General features: G+C 40.4%; 1 protein-coding gene across 2 annotated transcripts in view; it reads left to right on the top strand.

The window, feature by feature from the left end:
• LOC122060511 (glycoprotein 3-alpha-L-fucosyltransferase A-like) overlaps positions 1–13,988 on the top strand; it is a 38,751-nt gene extending 24,763 nt beyond the window's left edge. For both annotated transcript variants that reach the window (XM_042623617.1, XM_042623616.1), the window contains exons 4-7: positions 11,675–11,779; positions 12,079–12,235; positions 12,423–12,641; positions 13,484–13,988. In XM_042623617.1, the coding sequence (XP_042479551.1) occupies positions 11,675–11,779; positions 12,079–12,235; positions 12,423–12,641; positions 13,484–13,739 (737 nt within the window). In that variant the 3' untranslated portion in view covers positions 13,740–13,988. The remainder of the gene's footprint in view (positions 1–11,674; positions 11,780–12,078; positions 12,236–12,422; positions 12,642–13,483) is intronic.
• The last annotated feature ends 8,574 nt before the right edge of the window (positions 13,989–22,562 follow it).

Raw genomic sequence — 22,562 nt, 5'->3', positions numbered from 1 at the left:
ATACTTGAAAAAAAAAAGAAGCAATCTTCGACTAAAATTTGATGGCAAACTGTTAATAATCTCCAATCTCCCACTCACATGTGGCAATCCACATGGACAAATAATCAGCATCCCAAAGGGAAGCTTCAACAAAGATCATTGGATCAACCAACTTTTCAAAACCCTACAAAATCGATTTCTTCAAAACACAAACAATAAATTGATTTCTCCACAGAAGCCTGAGCTTCCTTTAATTTTCACTCCATAAGTCAGCAATTACCATAGTAGAGACCTAGTTCTTAAGGCTGGTCTTGAACTAGTCTCTAAAAGCAACCAAACATCGTCTTAGGGTGTTGCGCCCCTTAAAATAGAAACCCTAGAGAAACCTCAAACCAAAACTTTGATGATGATTGGAATGGGAAATATGGAAGTTTCTCAATACCTAACGATCTAGCTCTGATAGGATGATGATTCAACCTTAGTAATAACACTCTTTGCTTTAGCAACTAATGCAAAGAAGTAAAAAGCAATTATGATCAAGAGCAAAAAGAGGGTCCACCAAAAAAAAAAAAAAACCTTCTCCAAAAGATCGATCTTAAAAAAATTGATTCCCAAAAAAAAAATGGATCCATTGATCACCCCCAAAATTTCAAATCAACCACCAGTAACAATCAAACCAAAGGAAAAATAGCTTGTTTGCATGTAGCAGTAATGAAACATTTAGGCATGATTTTCATAAAATCTTCAAGGAGAAGAACTAGGGTTTCACCATAAACCAGAGAACCTTGAAACGACTCAAACCGACAATCACGGAGAGATTCAGTTACTGAAAACCTCCTCTGATACCACGTAAAGAAAACTAAACTAGAACCTGTGAAGAGGAGAATTGAGTGAGAGACGAAGAGATTGGGGGAGGAAAGCTTGTGCGATAGGTGATATCTATCACCAGGCAGTCTCTTTATATTAAATCTGAAAACAATTACATGCTCTTGGTAGAACTTTAAAGACATAATGTGAGTAGGACTGTAAAGCCTAATAGGAAAGTCTAACTGTCAAAGATAACTTGTAACAAATACAATCCCAAGGTATGGAGATCCATGGACACCCATAGACCTCCAACCGACATATACACTCTAACAGCACTCACGTCACATGTCACGAATGATCAAGGTGGTGGCTAGACTCATCCTTGCTGTAAATTAGGATATCATCAAAATAAAAACAATAACTTATCGATGAATGGTTGTAGTACTTATGTCGTCACCCTCATAAAAGTGCTAGGGGGATTGGTGAGTCTGAAGGTATGACTTTCCATTCATGTAAGCTGTCCTTAGTCTTGAATGTCTTTCATTCATCATCAAGATGAATACGGATTTGGTGGTATCCACTCCTTAAGTCGATCTTCGAAAGATCTGAGCACCATGTGATTTTTTTAATCGACCGTCGATACATATACGTCACGAATTGTCCTTTAGTGTGAGGAGGGCTGGTATGTCTCCCAGGCTTATGCTGTCTTAAATGAAGCCCTTTTTCAGCAACTCTTCCACTTTAGGTAGGGATCTCAATTTTAGATTTTTCTGTGACATGATTGTAGGGAAAGCAAGGGCAAAGAAGTATGAAATATTTATAACAACTTGAGCAAAAAGGATGGAGAAGAAGCTATCCATAAGATAGCTATGATGAGACAAAGGAAGAGTAGGGATTTTGACCATGTTAAATGTATTAAAATGAATATGATAGAGTACTAATAAAGGATGAGGACATTAGGGAGAGATGGAAATAGTATTTTTACAACCTATTAAACGAATTAATTTTAAGGAATAGTGTCTAAGAAGACGACACAACTCGAAAACACGACGTCATAAATATATACACAAAATTAGGTGTCTGAAGTAAAAGAAGCTTTAAAAAACATGAAAGTAGGCAAGGCACATGGCCCAGACGTGGTCTCAATAGAAGTGTGGAAGAACTTCGGAATATGTGGTTTATCTTGGCTTACCAAGCGGTATAATAAGATTATGAGCACGAAGAAAATTCCAGGTGAATGGATGAGAAGCATTGTGGTGTTGATTTACAAAAATAAAGGTAATATACAGAGTTGCAATAACTATAGAGGCATAAAACTAATGAGTCATACTATGAAGTTATAGGAGAGGGCTATTGAAAACTACATGAGGAAAAATGCTATTTCAGAGAACTAAGTTTGTTTTATGCCAGGAAGATCCACGATGGATGTATTTTCTTACTTAGGAGGCTCATTGTAAGATGTAGAGAGGGTAAGAAGGATCTCCATATGGTATTTATTGACATAGAAAAAGCCTATGACAGAGTCCTTAGAGATCTAATTTGGCATATATTAGAGAAGAGAAGGATTTCAAGTAAATATGTGAACATATTTAAAGGTATGTATGTTGGGGTGGGGATAGTGTAAGAGCTATGGGGGAGGGGTCATGGTGGTGAATTCCCAATTACAATGGGGTTACATTAAGTGGTGAATTCCCACTTACAATGGGATTACATCAAGGATTAGCCTTAAACCCTTCTTTGTTTGTTCCTATCACGGATGATTTAACTAGAGACATCCAAGATGAGGTTTCTTGGTGTATGCTTTTCACTGATGATATTATTATGGTGGATGAGACAAAAGCATGGATTAATGCCGAGTTGAAGTTATGGAGATCAACATCAGAATCAAAAGGGTTTGAGATAAGTAGTACAAAAACAGAGTATATGATGTGTAACTTTAGTAGCACTAGGACAGTTAATATGTTGATGAGAGGGAGATTCCTCAAAGTGATTATTTTAGGTATCTAGGCTCAATCATGAATAAAGATGTGACTTCGAGGAGATGTGGCTTCAGAGAATTAAAATAAGTTGGATAAAGTGGAGAGGTAAGTCTGGAGAGTTGGAGTGATTGGCATATTCCTTTAATGCTTGAGGGAAAATTTTATAGTATTGTCATACGAGGCTTTGACGTATGGTGCAAAATGTTGGGTAGTTAAGAAGCGTCATATAGATAAACTAAGTGTAGTGGAGATGAAGATGTTGAGATCATAGTTTTCAAGACATCGCATTGACGTCCAGGCGGCCTAGTTGGAGTCTATGCGACTGTCACCTTATTGCACTGGCACCTTACTGCAACACTTATTTATGCCAAATATCATTTAAACATTTATTTAAGGTATTATTCATAAATAAGCAAAAACCCCCAATTTGAATCTAATAAAAATATTTTAAAGATAAAATTCTAAAGGGATAAAAAGTCAGCCCCCGAGTCTGAGAATAAAAATTGAATCTTTTGTTGTACGACAATTTTCAACTTTGAAATGCTTAGGTTTTTCTCAATTAAAAAAATTTCATAAATCTTATTATGGTAAAATTATTTTCATTTAGGCGATTTTAACAGATTCACACACTTTGAAATTGGTTTGACTGGAACTTAACTTTGTCATTAAAACTCAGATTTAAAAAATCTTAGACTTGTTGGAAAGCTAGTTTTGTGCTCTACTTAATACAAATTTTTTCATATAAAAACAAAGTCATTTGACCAGTTAAACTTATTATAGAACAAGAACGTTTCTCTAAATGTTATTTTTAATGTCTTAATGTTGATTTTTGATTTTTGATTTTTTTTTTTGGATGAATTACTAATTCATTGCCAAGAAGAGAAGAATAAACAAAAGGAAAAGGGGGGAGGGAAGGCTTAAGCCAACAAAGAGAAGCCAACCCAAGGGGGAACAACAATGAAATAGAAACTAAATTTCATAAACCAGGGGCTACAAAAACAGGGGGGAAGCAAATATGCAGTCAAGAAGAGGGAATGTGGATGTGATCAACCTGCAGGTTCTAAGAAGTAATGATTTGTGAATTTCTGGGGGAGGAGGGGACGGGTCGAGATGGGAGGTTTAGGTAACATCAAAGTAGATAGCTTTCCAAATCATATCCAGGGAACAAGATTTGGGGGTCCATCTACGAATGTTACACTCCATCCAGAGATGGTTAATGGTAGCACAAAAAGCTAATTTTCCAATAGTGTCACAGATGGAGGAACCAGAGAAGGTCATGTCTATCTAGTTTCATTCCCTATGAAAGGGAAGAATACATCTCGTAGTCGGCCTATATTTGGAGAACAGATTTCCAAACAATTGAGAAGGGGCAGGAGAAGAAGAGATAGGGGATGTCCTCCAATCCTTGAGGACAGAGGCAACAAGAAGGGTTGAAGGGAATATGGCGGTGGATGAGGAAGGATTGGGTGGGGAGACAGGCGGTCAAGTATTGCTATAGAGGGAAGCTGTGTCGGGGGATGTGGCCTTTAAACCAGACTAACTTATGCCAAGGAACAACCGGGGAAGAAGTTCTAACAAAGGACTAAGCAGAGGCAAAGGAGAAGATCCCATTCGAGGAGGGAAGACAATTGCATTTATCTTCTCTTCCTCTATGACCAGGGGGAAGAGGAGGGAGGGAAGACCAGATATCAAGCAGAGGAGGGGGAGAGGAGGGAGGGGACCAACCGGTGGGAGAAAGGATAGAGGAGACAAAGGCATTGGCGGGGAGGCCAGAAGAGTGTATAACTCTAGGGGAACTTAGGTGAGACAAGATGCCCGAAGGGTGCTAGGGGTCCTTCCAAAGAAAGGTGGTCCGACTATTACTAATGGAGAAGGAGATTGCTGAGAGGGCGATGGTCCTATAGTCCAGGATCTTTCTCCAGATCCAGGAGGCATCATCAATAAAAGGGGTTGTTCAGAGGGAGTTGTGCTTGAGTACCCCAGCAAGGATCCAATCAAACCAAATGCTTTTGTACTTGGACACATTTTTCCAGATGAGCTTAAGGACACCCACAGTGTTTGCGTCCTTGATTCTTTTGATGCCTAAGCCCCCCTCAGATTTGGGAAGACAAACTTTTTTCCAACTGAGAGGCCGAAGGAATTTGGAGGAATTAGAGCCCTTCCAAAGGAAGGAACATAAGAGACCTTCAAAAGACTTAAATCACAGAAGCCGAAGGACAAAGGTACCATACCAATAGATGCACATGGACTGGAGGACCGATCTAATAAGAGTGAGGTGGCCAGCAAAAGAGAGGAGTTTACCTTTCCAGAGTCGGAGCTTTTTCCTAAGTTGATCAAGTAAGGGGGTACAATGATGGGAGGAGAGCCTGGAGGAGATGAGAAGAAGACCAAGATATTTAACAGGTAAAGAAACTAACGGAATTCCTGAGATTCCCAATAGGAAATCTTGGACATCGGGGGAAACACCGGAGAGGAAGATGTTGGATTTGAGGAGATTGATTCGAAGCCCCGAAAGAGATTCAAAGGAATGAAGAGTGGCCATGATAGTGGTGATGGAGAGAGGGTCAGCCTTGGAAAAGATCATAATATCATCAACAAAAGCCAGACGGGAGAGGAGAAGGGATTTGCAATTGGGGATGGGGGAAATGAGATGGATGTCAGTGGCAGATTGGATGGAACAGGAGAGGATTTCTAAGGAAAGGGAGAAGAGGAGAGGAGAAAGGGGACAGCCTTGACGGATACCATTGCTCGAGGGGAAGTACCCAGCTGGGCTACCATTCACTAGGATAGAAAACCTCGGGGAGCAGATGCAAATGTGGATCCAATGGACAAACAAGGTAGGGAAAGACATTTGGAGCAGGGTATTGGATATAAAGTCCTAGCTGATCGTGTCGAAGGCTTTATGAATGTCAATCTTGAGGAGAGTAGCCGAAGAGTGGGTTTTACGATCAAAACCATGAACAATCTCATGGCAAAGAATTATATTATCTGAAATGCCCCTGCCAGCACTAAAAGCGGATTGGTTGGGGCTAACCAGGGAATCAATGACTTTTTGGATCCTATTGGCAAGGATCTTGGCAATGAACTTGTAGAGGAGATTGCAAAGAGAAATAGATCTGAAGTCATTCATGAAGATCGCACCCTCCTTTTTAGGGATGAGACAGAGAAAAGTGTGATTGATCCCACTGATTTGGTTGGGGTTGTAGAAGAAACTACGGACCGCTAGAATGAGGTCATTTCGGATGATGTTCCAGCAGGCTGAGAAGAAACCTATGCTGAAGCCATTGGGGCTCGGGGCTTTGTTGGCTTTATGAGAAAGGATGGCCGAAAGCATTTCTTCCTCGCTAGGGATGGATTGGAGGAAAGGGAGGGAGCTCATTATGGACAAACTTGTTGAGGAGGTTGGGGGGATGGGAGGGGGAGGGGCAGGGGAAGGACAGAAGAGTCCATTGAAGTGTGAAATGGTTTCCGACTTAATGAGGTCAGGGGAGTGGAGCTTAATTCCAGATGAGGAGATGAGCTTGAGAATGGTATTGACATTATTCCTAGCTTTGAGAGCGATGGAAATATGCAGAATTAGAGTCTCCCAGTTCGAGCCATTTGATGTGGGTTCTTTGGCAGAGGAAACTCTCCTTGCTTTAGAGCCAATGATAGCTCAAAAACAGCAGCTTTTGCTTCCTCAACCAAAGCAGGATTGAGGAGATCATGTAGGATTCTGGATTGAATGGAATGCAACTTGTGTCGACAAGAGGAAACTCGAGAGATGTTCCCAAATGTGGTGGAATTCCAGAGCTTGAGGGTAGCTTTCACATTCTTGAGCTTTTTGGCAAATGTTAGAAGAGGGGAGAGGGAGTGGGGGGTAAGAATGCTCCAAGCTCTATGGACAAGGGATTGGAAATCAGGGTGGGAGATCCACATGTTAAAGAATTTGAAAGGCTTGGGACCAAAGGAGTGAAAGGGGAGGACATGGATGGAGATGGGGCTATGATCATAAATCCCGGGAAAGCCAAAGCAGGCATGAGAGGAGTTATAAGAGTCAAGCCATGCTTTATTGACAAGGGCCCGATCAAGTTTACAGGCCACTTGGTGGTTACTTGATCTTCTATTATGCCAAGTAAGCTTTGACACCCAACCATCTGAGATCGGTTGAGATCATCGATGCAGTCATTGAAGAAATTGATGGATTGGGAGTCAATGGGGTTTCCTCCATGCTTTTCATGACTGAAGCGAATGACATTGAAGTCTCCAACAATTCCCTAAGGCTTGGACCTAGGGAGGGGAGCAAAAGAGAGGAGGTTGGACCAAAGGGGGAGCCTAAGGGCGGCCCGGTTATAAGCATAAATGATTGAGAGGAAGTAAATGTGGGACCCAGAGTTATGGGAGATGGAGATGCGGATAGCATGGTCAGAGGAGGATTGAATGGAGATGTCCAGGTAGGATGGGTCCCAAAGAATTTAGATTCCCCCATTAGGGCTATGAAGGTAGTTGGAAGCAAAGGACCAGAAGGGGGCAATCGAGGAGGCAATCCGGGAGGCATTGGCCTCCAGAACATGAGTTTCCAAAAGGTAGCAAAGGTTGGACTTAGAGGAGCGAATACTCGAACGGATATCGGCTTGTTAGCCGATGAATTAAGACCTCGAACATACCAGATGGTCCACGGGATCATTAGGAGCTGAGGGGAGAGGGCACCAGACGCTTGGACGAGCTACGGGGGGCATTGTGGATTGGGGGACCTAAATTGGAAGGAGTCCAGCTGGTATAACCAATGACGGGGGAGTCAATGGGGGTGGATGTGGCGGTGGATGTGGCAGTGGATCTAGTGGTGATGGATGATTTTTTCCCTTTTTCTGTGGGTGGCAGAGGGGGCAATGGTGTTGGGGATGGGCAGGGTCATGGGGATTAGGGAGGGGTTTGAGCAAGGAACCACAGAGATCTCATCTATAAAACCATCTTGAGAATCTTGCTAAGTACAATGAAGAACAAGAGAATCAGTGCTAGTAGAGCTTCCATCTATGACCAAATTGTTGAATTCATCATGGCAGGGAGGCAAGATGTTAGCACAGTCGATGATGTCTGAACAAGGGAGAATTCCATCAGAGCTGTCGCAAGTGTAGCCAGAGGAGCAGTGCAGCTTTGTTGGGGTCGTGGCATGGCTAGCAGAGGTCAATATATGCTAGAGGGAGCTAGTGTCCGAGCTGATGTAGTTTCCAGGCAGGCCTTCCAAGGCCAATGGGGTCGCTGAAGTTGGCAGTGAGGGAGTTTCAGGGTCTTCAGGGCCTTCTGAGGCTGCCAATATCTGCAGTGAAGAAGAAATAGTAGGGCCTTCAAAGGCCAACGAGATCATACCAGTATGGGGGACCAAGTTGGTGCAGATAGGAGAGGGCCCTTCTAAGGCCGGTAAGGATGCAGAGTGAAGGAGGAGGGGACCAACGACAGGGGCTGCGCCATCATAGTTAGGGATTGCAGCAAAAGGCGTCTCCATCGAGGAAAGAGAAGTTGCGGGAGCAACAAAGGATGGTAACGAGTGAGAGGGGAGAGGGTAGCCATTGGAAGTGGAATGGTAGGTTGGCGTCGGTTGAAGGCTGCGACCAACAGAGGTTAAACCGAGGTTGACAACGTCGGGCGAAGAAGGAGATAAATGCGGACTTGTAGAAGCGGGTCGGGTTAGGGTAGAGGGTTAGAACGACTGGTAATAGGAGTCGGATCCGGTTAAGGGATGGGTGGGTTTGGTTGGGTAAACGGATGTGTCGGGTTATAAAGATTGCCAAGGTATAACGGGTGGTCCGTCGGGTATTTAGAAAATTTGTATAGTAAATGGACTGGTAGGAATTGGTTTAGTGGGATGAAAGGTGGTTCAGAAGTGGTTTGGTTCAAGTGGTTTGGATAAGATGGGTTAGGCGATGGAGGGGGTTTGAGTAATAGTGAATGGGGTCTAGAAGAGACGGTGGCAGAGTCAGGGAGAGGAAGCAAAGGGGGATTAGAAGACAGGATTTCGGCCATCGGGAGATCCACCTGGCAAACCAGATGTAGCTATCCATTTTGAGGAAGAATTTCAGGTGTAGCCTGGGTAGTAGCCTTAGCTTGTAAGCTGGAAGGGGGAATTGTTCCATCAGCAGGTTTTGTCAACGACAATATAGCAAAAGGGTTTGGACTAGAGGGTAATGTCTTCGAGGGATGTCTAGCAGTCCGAAGGGGTGTGGCCTCTGCCGGAAGAGGAGCAGAAGCAGGCGTTGTCAATAGTCGCTGCTGATTTCTGTTTTTCCGATTTCTTCTAGAATTTTGCTCTATAAAGATGCCCTGTTGAGAATGATTATTATTGGGAGTTGGATTTTCTGGGAGCTTGATCGATGGAGGGAGCATCTACAGTAGGTTGGAGTTTATCACACAAAGAAGTTTTGTGGCCAAAACATTTACAATTCAAGCAAGAAGGGGGCAGCCAGTCATACTTTACATCTTGGATGAAGGAGTGGCCATTGCCGTCCGTGATCGTAATTGACGATGGGAGTGCACGATCGGCTTCAACTTCAATGCGAATTCTTGCGAAAGAGAGCCTATCCATAGATTTTGTGCATTTGTTTGAATATAGGGGCTTTCCGATGAGTGATCCAACCAAGCTGAGGCCCTTGACACACCAGAAATGTAGGGGAAGGCTGGGGAAGGCGACCTAGAGAGGGATAGAGGATGGCTCAGTTCTGTTGAAGGATGTCCGAGCATCTCATTGCCTCAGAAAAATAGGTTTCTTCCCAATGTACCAAGGCCCTTCGTCGTTGGCAGCGGCTTTGTCAGAGTTGGAATCAAAATTGAAGAAAAAGGTTCCATTGTCCAACATATATGTTGATAAGGAGCAAGCAAGTTTCCACTGGTTCAAAAGTGATAATTTAACTATCGAGAATGGAGGTCCACTACCCAGAAAAGATCCAACTACACATTTCTTCCATTTCTGAATCTCAGAGTCAAGAAAGCCAGGCGGGCATAGGCCTACGGGGGAGGAGTTGTGGGTGGCCTGAGGGTGGTAGAAGAGGGTATGGCCGGCGGAAGGAGGGGAAGGGGAGGAGGAGGGAGCGATGGGGGGGGGGAGGTGGAGACAACCGTACTCTAGGAACGAGGGTTTGGAGTAGAGGAAGGGGAAGGCAAAAGTGGAGGAGGGGAGGAGGGGGAGGAAGGCAATGGATTGGGACAAGAAGAGTGGCCAGCGGGAAGGTTGGGGAGGTTAACATCGGAGATAAGGGAGGTGCTGCCGCCGGAGAGGTAAGGGGATTTGAAGGTCACGACAGGGGGAGAGAGCCACTCTTGTGAAAGGTGCAATTCGCACTCTTAACTCTTCGATTTTTGATGATTTGATGTGCCTTAATGTTGGTTTTTGATGACTTGATGTGGCTTAATGTTAATTTTTTATGGTACAAGATATATGTTAGAAAAGAGGGAAAATGAAAGTAACACTTGGCTGCCTTAAGTGCCTTGTTCGCCTTAAGGGGGCGACTTGTTACCTAAGCGCTTAGGCGGCTCTCCAACTTCTTGGTTCACCTTGGCGCCGTGACAACTATGGTTGAGATGGATGTGTGGCTAAACTTGGAAGGACAAAGTAAGGAATGACCACGTTAGAGCTCTAAGTTAGAAGTAGCTTCGATTCATGATAAACTACGAGAAAGTCATTTGAATGTCGGCCTTGGGATGCTCCAGTTCAGAGCAGTGATTTGATTTATATTGAGAGATCTAGAAGAGCCAGGGGCAGGCCTAAAATAACCCTAGAGAGGGGGTGAGGAAAGACATGCATAGCTTAGGCCTTGTACCATGTATGAATTCGAATAGAATTGAGTTGGAGGGCAAGGATCCATGTAGCCGACCCCATTAGTCAGGATAAGGCTATGTGGTTCTTGCTGTTGTATGATAAGGTAAGATGCTATAGTAGACCTTATTTGAAGACCAAAAAGATAAGGAACAGTACCTCATATTGAGGATTCTGACTTACTCTATGTGAAACATAAATGCGGAACTATCCTTGTTGAATAAACTCTGAATATCTCAGAACTGCTAGTTCCTACTAATGATTGGGTGATAAGGATCGGGAATTAGATATTCAGATGGGTTCCTGGCTGATCCCAATCCAGATTGGTTGACTCTTGTCTGGATCACTGAAGCATTAAAACCTTGAACCCAGCGGGGACTTGGTGGTCAAAAAATGAAATTATACCAGGGTAATAAAACAATTTCCGAATTGACTCTTCTGATGCTATAGTGATCGACGGGGCACTTGATGGTTGGCTTACAGTAGAACTGGATTCACAACTAGATTTTCAATTCGTCATCCTTTCAATGCCCTTTGCTCACCACATCCATTATTATGAAGTTGCATAAGCAAAAGTACAAAAGGAAAAGAGAGGGGGTTTGTAATGGACAAGTTTGTGCAACTTCTCATGTGATTGGGAACTTGAAATAGCTCTACATGGATCTGTTCCTGAAACATATATTTTTTTTTTAATAATTACCTTGGACTCTGAATTGTGAAAAAAATTAGCCAGTGATATGAAAAAAAAAAAAAAAAAAAAAAAAGAAAAGAGCAACCCAGTGCACGAGGCTCCCGCTACTGCGAGGTTTGGGAGGGGCAAGTTGTACGCAGCCTTACCCCCTGTTTCGCAGAAGAGTCTGTTTCCAGGTTTTGAACCTGTGACCAGCATGTTACAATGTGGAATACTTTGTACTTATTTCATACAAGTACAACAGGTCAAGTGTGGAGTAACTATGACCACTGTCTTTATAGTTGATTGAGTCTACTTCTCCTAATTTCAAATTTGCAAAATTTCAAGATTTTATTTTGATTCCATGTGCCAAGATCTATTAGACTGTATACCCAGAGCTAACAGATTCTGTTCTGGTTAATAGAATTATAAATTTATTTCCATGATTTACAGTGGACAAAGTGGAGACTCTGAAGCATTACAAGTTTAGCTTAGCTTTTGAAAATTCCGGGGAGGAGGATTATGTCACAGAGAAGTTCTTCCAATCTCTGGTTGCTGGTATGTCTTCTATAGTGTTTTCCACGTATAACATTTCTATTTCATCTCGGAGGTTGTGGGATTTCTGAGTATTTTTTATGTTTTGGCACCAATGTTCTGAAACGAGGCCTGCCCTCTGACATGTTTTGAAGGCCAGGTCAAATTGTTTGACCAGATGGGCCAGTCTGGGTTTCAGAACTGTGATTTGGACTTCAAAGTTCCTTTTAGGTCTGCTTGAAGTTGTTTCCCCCTCCCACCCCATCTTTTATGTGTTAAGCCAGTATTGCAAGTCTGACTTTTTCATTAAAATAAAATTGTAGGATCTGTCCCTGTTGTTGTTGGTGCACCAAATATCCAAGAATTTGCCCCATCCCCTGGTTCAGTTTTGCATATTAAGGAGCTTAACGATGTTCCTTCAGTTGCCATGAAAATGAAGTACCTTGCGGAAAATGCTTATGCATATAATCAATCCCTAAGGTAACAGTTTTGTCTTTAATTGGAGATTTAACATCACATTGGCCTTTTTTCTTCTCTCTGATTATCAAGAGAAATTATTCAGGGGTGGTTGATAGATAATTCCTTTAGATGTTATTGTGCAACTTCTCATTCTTCTGATTTTAGTTTGCTCTGTGCAATTTGAGGCTAACATGGAAGCGTGCTATAGGTGGAAGTATGAGGGCCCATCTGATTCTTTCAAGGCTCTTGTAGATATGGCTGCAGTCCACTCCTCATGCCGCCTTTGCATTCACCTTGCAACAAAGATCTGGGAAAGTGAAGAAAAGAACCAGAAACGTCCCTGCAAGTGCATCAGAGGGACAGAAACTGTCTATCATATATATGTACGAGAAAGAGGGAGGTTTGAGATGGATTCCATTTTCATGAGGTAACCTCATAGCCAGCCCTGTAACGTTTCTATTTCTCCATGCATACTACTGGCTCTGATTTACCAGTTTGATTTTATTAATATCTGCTAGTTGTTTCATTCTCCATGGTTGCATACACGGTTTTTCTTTCATTTGCTTGTCTGTTGGAGTGAAGTTATATCTGTATGAGGTAGGCAGTAGAAATGCTTTCCCATGATCGTGGTATATCTGAGTAATATGTTTTGATCGTGGCATCTGCTGATTCTCTTGAAGTTGGGCTCATAACAAATTAAAAGTAGCTCCTATTAGATATAGAATCGAAGTAACTGACTCATATTTTACCTCATCCCAGACTTACCCACCAACCTCCCCACCCCCCCTCCACCCCAAAAAAAAAAAAAAAAAATTAAAAAAATAAGAACGAAGAAGAAAAGAAAGTAGTTGATTTATTTGGGTGTTCCCAGTGCCTTGTTCAAACTTCATTGTATTAAGTTGATGGCCAACTGATTGATATATGTTTACTACTTTTCATTGATGGGATCCAGTCATGGGGGACTTCGTGTCAAATGGTGGGAGAAAAATACTTAATGTAGTTAGCTAACCTATCCTTGACACCTTGTTATATGTCTCATGCCGATTGCTAATTGGTATGTATGATTCTTCTCTGGTCCACATTAGACTGTATTAGAGCTTGTTATTTTGATGATATTTGTAAAGGTTTTTGCTGATTCAAACTTGGGAGTGTGAACCTGGTTCTGTTCCAGGGTTGAGTTCAGTTGGAATGCGCTTGGATCCACAAGCATCATCTTTTTACAATTTTAAAGAATGAAATTTGTTCTCATTCATTTTCATTGGTGGGCAGGTCCAGCAATTTGACCTTGGTGGCCTTGGAGTCTGCTGTTCTTACTAAATTCAAGTCTGTGAATCACATACCCATATGGAAAGAGGAAAGACCTGAGAGCATCAGAGGAGGGGATGAACTTAAAATCTACAGAATATATCCAGTTGGCTTGACACAGAGGCAAGCATTATACACTTTCAAATTCAATGGGGATGCTGATCTGAGGAATTATGTTGAAAGCAATTTATGTGCGAAATTTGAAGTCATCTTTGTCTAGGAGAAGAGGGAGGGGACGGGGGATTGCCATCTTTTTCGGGCTTCAAGCTACTGAATTGGTAGTGGTTTTTGTTTAGACTTTTTACATATATTTTTCTTATTTGGGTTGGGGTGGCGGTAATTTAACAGGTAGTAGAGTGGTCAGAGGTGGAACACATTTTTACAAGTATATACCTTACTGTAGTATTGAAGATGAACCATTCTTTATCACTGTTTATTGAGGATAAAACCATTGGTTTTCTCGATTTTACTTCTTCAGTTTTGTTTTTTCTCTTGGGAAAATTGTCTACATTTACTAGATGAGAAAATAAATTACAAAACAAGTAGGGACTTTCTAATTTTTTTTTTGTAAACCTACTTGTTTTGTAATTATTGTTTTATGTATGGATTTCTAGGGACAATTTACAATTCTACATCCTCCTGTTTGTGGCCATCCCTCACGCGTGCACTCCCTCCTGTTGGCGTGTAGTGGTGCGTGCGTGCATGCATGTGATTGTTATATTTTATTTTAGTTTTTCACAATGATATTTATTGTTCCATTAAAAAAAAATGGTATTTATTGGGTTGAAAATATTGAATACGCATTCCATACGGTGTTGTATAAAAGATACTTTCACCAAAAAAAAAAAAATATATATATATATATATATATATACACACACACATATATATATATATATATATATATTATATAAGATGCTTATTTTCCCTATATTTGGGTTCCATGGAGGAATGAATACACTTATAAAATGGCATAATACCATATGGCAATATTATCGGGCTACTTTGTAGTGCACGCTACAATATAATGTAGATCCAAGGGAATGGGAACAGTTAGACATGCAGCCTAAGGTGTTCCCAATACTTGAATCTGCGCTACCCATCAAGAGATGCCATTTATGCATTCAATGCCAAACATAGCAAAAACTTTCCTGATCTGTGCAAATTATTTTGGCAATGTGGTAATTCTAACCGTTGAATATTTAGAAAACGATTTTCAAATTGTCACATATGACAACTATATCCACCAATATAAGGGCCACATATATATAAAAGAGCCATAACCCAGTGTTAGGTCCTAGGAAGGGTGAGTTTTGAGATGATCTAGAACCTTCGGTACTTTCACGCAAAGTTTCCTTTCTAAAGACTTAAACCAATGCATTTGCCTTAGTAGCCCGAATTTATGCTGGCGTTTGCTATCATGAATTAAATACACAATCCAACTGGGCTAGCAATTAAATTTTAGGATCCTTGGTGCAACTATTTATCCCAAGAGCAATCGGTGATGAAAAAGGCACAACTAATTCTCTTATTTATTAGCAACGTCTGAGCTCATTACCAAGTGAGGCTTGGGCATGAAGAGTTACACACCCATATAGATCGCAAGTTAAACGGTAAGACATGAACCCATACATCCGATTTATAGGGCAGATGTTAGTCCTATAAAGCTAAACATCCCTCAACAATTATTCTAGGCCTTGAACATGCAACCTCACTTCCATACCATATTTTAGGATCTTTGGCACAATCATTTATCCAAGATGTAATTAGTGATTATGTGTAATCAATTCTCTTATTAATTGTTCACAGATCTTGGTGATATCTCCACAATCTAAGCTATCATTGACTTGTTCCAAAATTTAGTTGGGCAAAAACCTAATATGAGAAGAGTGAAATATTTTTTTTTTTGGAAGAAAACCCACCCGGGATTTGAAAAAGTAGATTTGTCAATAGTTAAAAAGGAACAAGATGCTTGTCAATTCCTTTTACCTGAGAGCCCCTTTATTAGGTCATCGGTTTAAATCCAATTGCCTCGTTTTTTTTTTTGTAGAAATCCAATTGCCTCGTTGGAGTCTTAGACTAGCTACTTGCTAATCACCGATTCTCTCGTTAGCAAACAAAGTTGTCCTAGTCAAATCTGTATTAAGTTTAATCCTTACTTATTTAATGTCTTACTTTCTTTTTCCTAAGAGCATGTGTGCCAAACTTGATGGTATTAGGCTGCGTTTGGTAATGTTTTTGGAACACGTTTCGTGTTAAAAATGAAAATTTAGTTTCTATGTCAAAATTCCATGTTTTTCTTTTCTAGAACGAAACTGGAATGACGGAACTACCTTTTGACATTCTGTCAATTCTGGTTTCTACCTTTTCTTTTTTCCAAAAAAAAAAAAAAAAAGAAACACACCATAAATGCACCAAACGCTTTATTCAATTTTTTCATTCCCATAGAACGAAAAAACTCCAGAAACATTACCAGGCACAGCCTTAATGCTCGATTCTGGCACAAAGATTTAAAAGGCAAGGAATTTCTCTCATTGTTTGGGAGGAAGGGTGTAAATCCAAGTCATGTGGTGGGTTAGGCTTCAAATTCAATTATTTTTATAATAATACCCTTCAAACTCATCTTGGATGGAGACTTGTTACATCTATCATCGTTTTGAGAAGGGATTATGAAAGCAAAGTCCTTTCCCAATGATAGTCTCTTAGATTTGGATTTTAGATTAAAAAAGAAAAAAGGTTCGTAGACTTGGAACAACATCACCTGTATCCTCCTTCTCTCAAAGATTATGATTTGTTGAAAATTAGGTTCAGAAGACAATATAAATATTTGGGAAGTTCTTTAGCTATCGATATGGACATATGTTTATATTAATTTTGGAGGATCAAATCAAAATCATGTAATCAATAAGGTTTTTGATTTAATCGTTGAGAGGTGGTGGAATGTCCCACTGGCATTTTCCACAAACATATGGCTTCAAAAATTATATTAATTCCGCTCTCTGATGCTCTTCATATTGATTTTCTAATTTTTCATCGATCTAAGAAGTTATTCTCTCTACGAAGGCAGCATCAAATTATATTATCTTGCGTAGGCCCTCTTCATCCTTATCTGCTAGAAATCCACTTTGAATAATTTTTAGAAAATTACAACCCATTCAAAATTCAAAATATTTCTTTGACTAGTCTTGAAAAATGGTTTAAGCACTAGATCCAATTTGAAGATTTTTTTTTTCGGTCTTTGTCCTCTCTACAATTTGGGTTGGGTTGGGTGGGGTGGGGTGGGGTGGGGTGGGGTGGGGGGGAATCGAAGGACACATTACTTTTAATGCCATGTTTCTAAATTCATATGGGCAGCAACGCTTCTAAAGTTAAGAATTGAACACATTTGTGGATCAAATTTAACATAAATGTTAATCAACTTGGTCAATCAATCTCACGTGCCCAAACAAGAATTTTTCTTCTTCCCGATCTGTGCTGATCCGCTTTTCTATCACTTGGAATTTCATACAGATGGCTAAAAAGGATGGATCGGGCTTGCCTCCAACAATTGACGCTCTAACTAGCATCCAATGAATTCTCCAAGCACGACATTTGTCCTCGCATAAATCCAACCCTTCACATTAATTCAACCCACCTGCATCCTCCATGCTTCTAAACCCTCTCAGACTCTCCCTCTATTTCCCTCATTCCATCGGCTCTGCTTCTCTTTTCCTTCTCTACTTCATGAACTGTCATAAGCACAAAAATGAAAACCAAAATTCTAAACCCACCAAATCTGAATCATATACAAGTATAATAACCAGGAAAAAAAAAAGGTGAATTAGCTATGTTTGCTTTGGGCAAATCTTTTAAGGGTAATTTACAGCTCCACCCCCTGAAGAATGCCATTATTATAGGGACACCTCCTCTGTTTCATCAAATTAGACTTAGACCCCCTACCGTTAGTCACTGTGAAGTGAAGTGAAAAAATGACCGTTTTACCCTATTCATTAAAACCCATGTTTCAACCCAATTTCTCTTCACCCCTACTTATATTCACCTTCATTGGAGATGACAATGGGATGTCTCCGATCAACCTCTGGATTCTTTCCGCCGGAAAATTTGAAATACCCAATACCAATCAATTGGGTATATCAAGTGGTGTCTCTGTATCTGTTTCTTTATTCTTGTTTCCCAATTTATCGATGGGGAACTGTTTGATTTGTGATAAAGAGGAGAAGAAGAAGAATAAATTGCAGCTGGGATTTGTAATCGTCTGAACTCTGATTGAGTAGTTCTGTCTGAAGCATTTACATCGGCCTCACAAGAAAAGGGGTATTCCAACAAAGGAATTGCAGCAGGCACCACAGAGGACTGAACGCAAGGTATACCAATAACCATTTCATGGTCTGACTTTAGGGGAACTTGGACCTGGAAGCTTAATTGGGGCTTCCTACTCTGAAGATTAGTGCCATAATACAGTGGGCAAACACGACCTAAATTTGATGAGGGAGAAGCAGGAACTGGAAAGGGTTGGTTAAGGCAAGTTGGAGGTAAGTTCTCAGAAGAAAGGTGGAATTCATGGGTGGAGGTTGGGTTACTGTCCGGGGTGACAGGACTATTAGATTTGGAGCGTAAGCCACTTGAATTCATGGTTATGGGTATTGTGTAGGTGGAGTAGCGGGGGATTAACTGCGGACTATTGGTTCGGTTGCCCGATTGGAGAGGCAGTGACCCTTCATGGGTCGTTTTGTCTACAACTCTGGGGTTGGCAGAAGTGGTTTGATCTTGCGCGTTGGGGTTCAGGTAAGGCCTCGGGATACTGTGCCGTTGGCTCCGCGATGCTCTTCTCGGAATACAACCCAGGTTAAGGGCGGCTGACCAAAATAGGGAGAGACAAACGAATTACACAGAGAGTACCTCATTTTCAAAATACTGCATGTTTGCAAAAGATTTCAAGACTAAGCCAATTGCTGACGGAGATCGTCAATTATGGCTTTGGATGGAGATCTTGCGATATTGATCTGAGGTTCTCTCTGGATGCCGGTTGGATGTCTTTAGAAGATCCACGCTATTCTTGGGAAGAGGCTCGAGCATCTTGGGATGGTTATCTCATCCACAACAAGCCTCGGCCACCCTTGTTCGAAGGTATGATAATCTAATCCCCATGGAAGAGCAGCTCAGAAGTTCCACCATCAATGAGGATCACACCACCCTTGCTTTTAGTAAGGGTATTTTGGTATTTAAAATAAAATATAGTAGCTGACATCAGTATAAAAGGTATATTTCTTAACATTGACTGACGGTAGGGGGTCTGAGTCTAATTTGGTGAAATAGAGGGGATGTTCTTATAATAATGGCATTCTTCAAGGGGGTGGTGTTGTAAATTACCAATATTTTAATTTTAACCTAGTTTTATGGTCAAGCACACACAGAGATAGACCACAGTTAATAAATAAATAAATAAATAAATTGCTGACCGTATGCACTGGAGTGGTAAATGCCAAGGCCGAACCAGTAAGTGTAGCCATTAATAGGAGTGAGATCATAGACATTGAGATATATAGGGACAGATTCAATTTTCCTTTCCCGCAAAGGACTGTTCAGAACATTTTTCAATTTCAGCTCAGAGAACACTAATATTCGAGCAGAGAAGAAGAGAGCTTCAGTTTTGATGAGAGAGAGAAATCATGTGATGTGACAAAGAGTTGGTCAGCAACAAAAATCAGATCCACACAAGATCGAGAAATGAGGAAGAAGAAGATTTTGTTGGGACTTGGCGCGACTCCAAGAGGATTTAGAACTACAGATCGGGTTTAGTTTCTCTCTCCAGGTGGTTAGTTGAATGTGGAAGGCATGTGGGTTGAATTAATGTAGATCGTTAGATTCACAAGAGGAAAGGTGTCGAGCATGGAGAATTTGTTGGATGCTCCAACGAGCATAAGTTGTTGGAGACCAGCCCGATCCAAAAAGAATAATGTTAAAAATGAGAACTCCTTAAATCCCAATTCAATTTTTTCAAATATAAACAAATGGGTTAGTGATCTTAATCTCCCCCAGTCTAACAGCATTGATACTAGCAATCTTATATATAACACCTTAATTCCTTCAATGGATTAGCAAGGGCTTTTACCTAAAACATCATGTATTATAGTTTATGATGGGAGTTTTGACTCTTCTTACATGGTTGGATGGGGTGGTTATATTCTTTAAAGGAACATGTGTCCGTACCTCCTTAAACTCTAGTTATGCAAGAAGTGCACAGGAATACGAAGTAAATGAATTCTTGAGTTGAAGCAGGCAAGATGATTATGCATTATTCCCACAGCCATCTAGACTGATTGTGAATAGATAATAGAGTTTTAGCTAAGGGTGAACAAAATTGATCATCAGAGGTTTTTCATTTATACTGGATATAAACCATATTTATAAATAATTTAATCTCTAAATATGGAAAGAAAAAAGAAGAAGTATGGTGTCTATGACCCATCAGTTAGTTAGGAAAACTAGAACTTATTCTATTTCGGGGTTTGAAAACTCTAATGTTCATTTCTTTTTTTTTTTTTAATAGATTTTAATTTTCAAATTATTTTTTAATTTTTTACTAGTGCAAAGCTCCCTACTAAGCTCGGGTTGGACACGAGGAGCTACACACTCATATGGGTTACGAATTTAGTGGTTAACCTGTGGTTTTTTACGCCTGATTTACATGATATCATAAAGAAAAAATCTCCTAACAACTACCCTAGGCCTTAAACATGCGACCTCATTTTGATACTGCTTTTTAGAATTCTTACCGCAACCATTTATACAAAAAACAATTGTTAATGGAAAAGGTGCAACTAATTCCCTTATTTACTAGTAGTATAGACTATAGAGCCCCTACTAAATGGAGGCAGGACATGGAAGAGTTATGCACCCACATTGGTCATGGGTTAAGCAATTAAGTCGTGAATCTTTACGTTCGATTTACAAGATAGATATAGTCCCACAAAGTCAAAAATCCTCTAATATACTAAGTTTGGAACAATTGGTTTAGACATGTCTCATCAAAATATGCTCTGAGATTTGGTCACTAGATTGGGCTCTTAATTTGAATCACATTTTGATGCTGGCAAGCATTGCCTCTTCACCCCACCCCTGCACACCCCCACTTAAGCCGCCTTAATTAACATGTAAGCCCTCATTAGGTTGAGGAAAAAAATTAGTGTAAAGTCCCTATTAAAAGGGGGTTTGGACATGAGGAGTCACGCTCCATATGGGTCACAAGTTAAGCGGTTAAGCTGTGAACCTTTACGTCTGATTTACAGGAAAGATGTGTCCCATAAAGCAAAAAAATACTAACTATTGTAGGCCTCGAACATGCATTCTCACCTTGATACTATTTTTAGGATCCTTGGTGCAACCATTTGAAGGCAATTATTGATAGAAATGAGCAACTAATTCTCTTATTTACTAGTAGTGCCAAGCCCCTTGCAAAGTGAAATTTGGACATGAGGAGCTACGCACCATATGGGTCATGGGTTATACGGTTAAGCCGTGAACCTTTACGCGCTATGTCCAAGGTAGATGTTGGTCCTATAATGCAAAAAAATCCCCAACAACTACCATTTTTTTAGGATCTTTCCGTAACTATTTATACAAACATATTGTTTATGAAAAATGTGTAACTAATTCACTTATTTACCAGTAGCGTAGAGCCCCCAACTAAGTAGAATTAGATACGCAAGAATTACACATCCATATAGATCGTGAGTTAAGAAGTTAAGCTGTAAATTTCTATATCTGATTTATAAGTGAGATGTTGCTCCCTAGGCCTTGAATATACAACTTCACTTTGATTATCCAAAATTTTTTTTTTTTGATGAAAAAACATAATTAATTCTCTTATTTACTAATAGACAAATGCGGACAAGGGCACTTTATCCCTATATTTCAAAATCTTCCTCCACACCCGAGAAGTTTCACTTGTAGCCTTCACAGTACAAATAGTCTCCTTCTTCAAATGCCTCTTGTAGATCCATTCCACCCATATGCACTTCCTATGAGAAGCAATCCACCATATTTGCTTCATAATTCCAGCAACATTCATGTCTTTCACTTTTTTCAGCACTAAACCCACCTCCTCCTTAGGTTTACATACAATATCCCAGGAAATAAAATGTGTCTTCTTTTCCAAAGAGGTACCAGACCATAAAAAATTTGAAAAAATAGACTCCACTTTTACTATAAGATTACTTGGTAATGCAAAAATAATTGACCAATATATATAGCATCCTTGCAGAACTAAGGAAATCAATTGTAGTCTTCCAGCATACGAGAGAAACCTTGACTTCCATCCTTTAAGCTTTTTCCTGATCAGATCCAGTATATAGTTGCATTCTCCAATGGTAAGCTTCCCTACAACAAGAGGAAACCCAATGTGCCTAATTGGTAACTTGGTTTCCTTAAAACCCGTTAATTCCAAAAGTTGCATACTACTAGTTTGAGTAAGACCTAAAATAATAGAAGACTTAACCCTATTGAGATGTAACCCAAAGAAGGATGCAAACTTTTCTAGAACCCCCAAACTAGATGTGACAGAGTCACTAATAGCCTTTACAAATATCATAAGATCATTTGCAAAGATAAGATGGACAGTTGCATAGCTTTGCACCTAGGAAGAAGAGTGATCTTCCCATCCACTACTAACTTCCTCATAACTCCAGTGAACCCTTCCATTGCCATGGTGAACAGGTAAGGGAACAGAGGATCTCCTTACTTAATCCCCCTTCCCCCCATGAAGTATCCTGCTGGACTTCCATTAACAAGAACGGAGAATGTAGGAGTAGTGACACAAGCCTTGATCCAATTTATGAATAGAGGAGAAAATCCCATTATTCTCATAATTTTAAAAAGGAATTTCCTACTCAATGAGTCATATGCTTTATATAAGTCTATCTTTAGTACATAGGGTGAGCCCTTCTCTATTCAATATCTCTTACATTATCAGAACAAATTAGAATGTTATCAGCAATAGATCTCCCTTTAACGAATGCTGACTGATTTTTACTAACCAGATCCC

Source organism: Macadamia integrifolia, chromosome 14 (assembly GCF_013358625.1).
Source record: "Macadamia integrifolia cultivar HAES 741 chromosome 14, SCU_Mint_v3, whole genome shotgun sequence".
NCBI classification, from domain to species: Eukaryota; Viridiplantae; Streptophyta; class Magnoliopsida; order Proteales; family Proteaceae; genus Macadamia; species Macadamia integrifolia.
The sequence above is the reverse complement of the archived record's forward strand: the minus strand, read 5'-3'. Positions and strand labels throughout refer to the sequence as shown.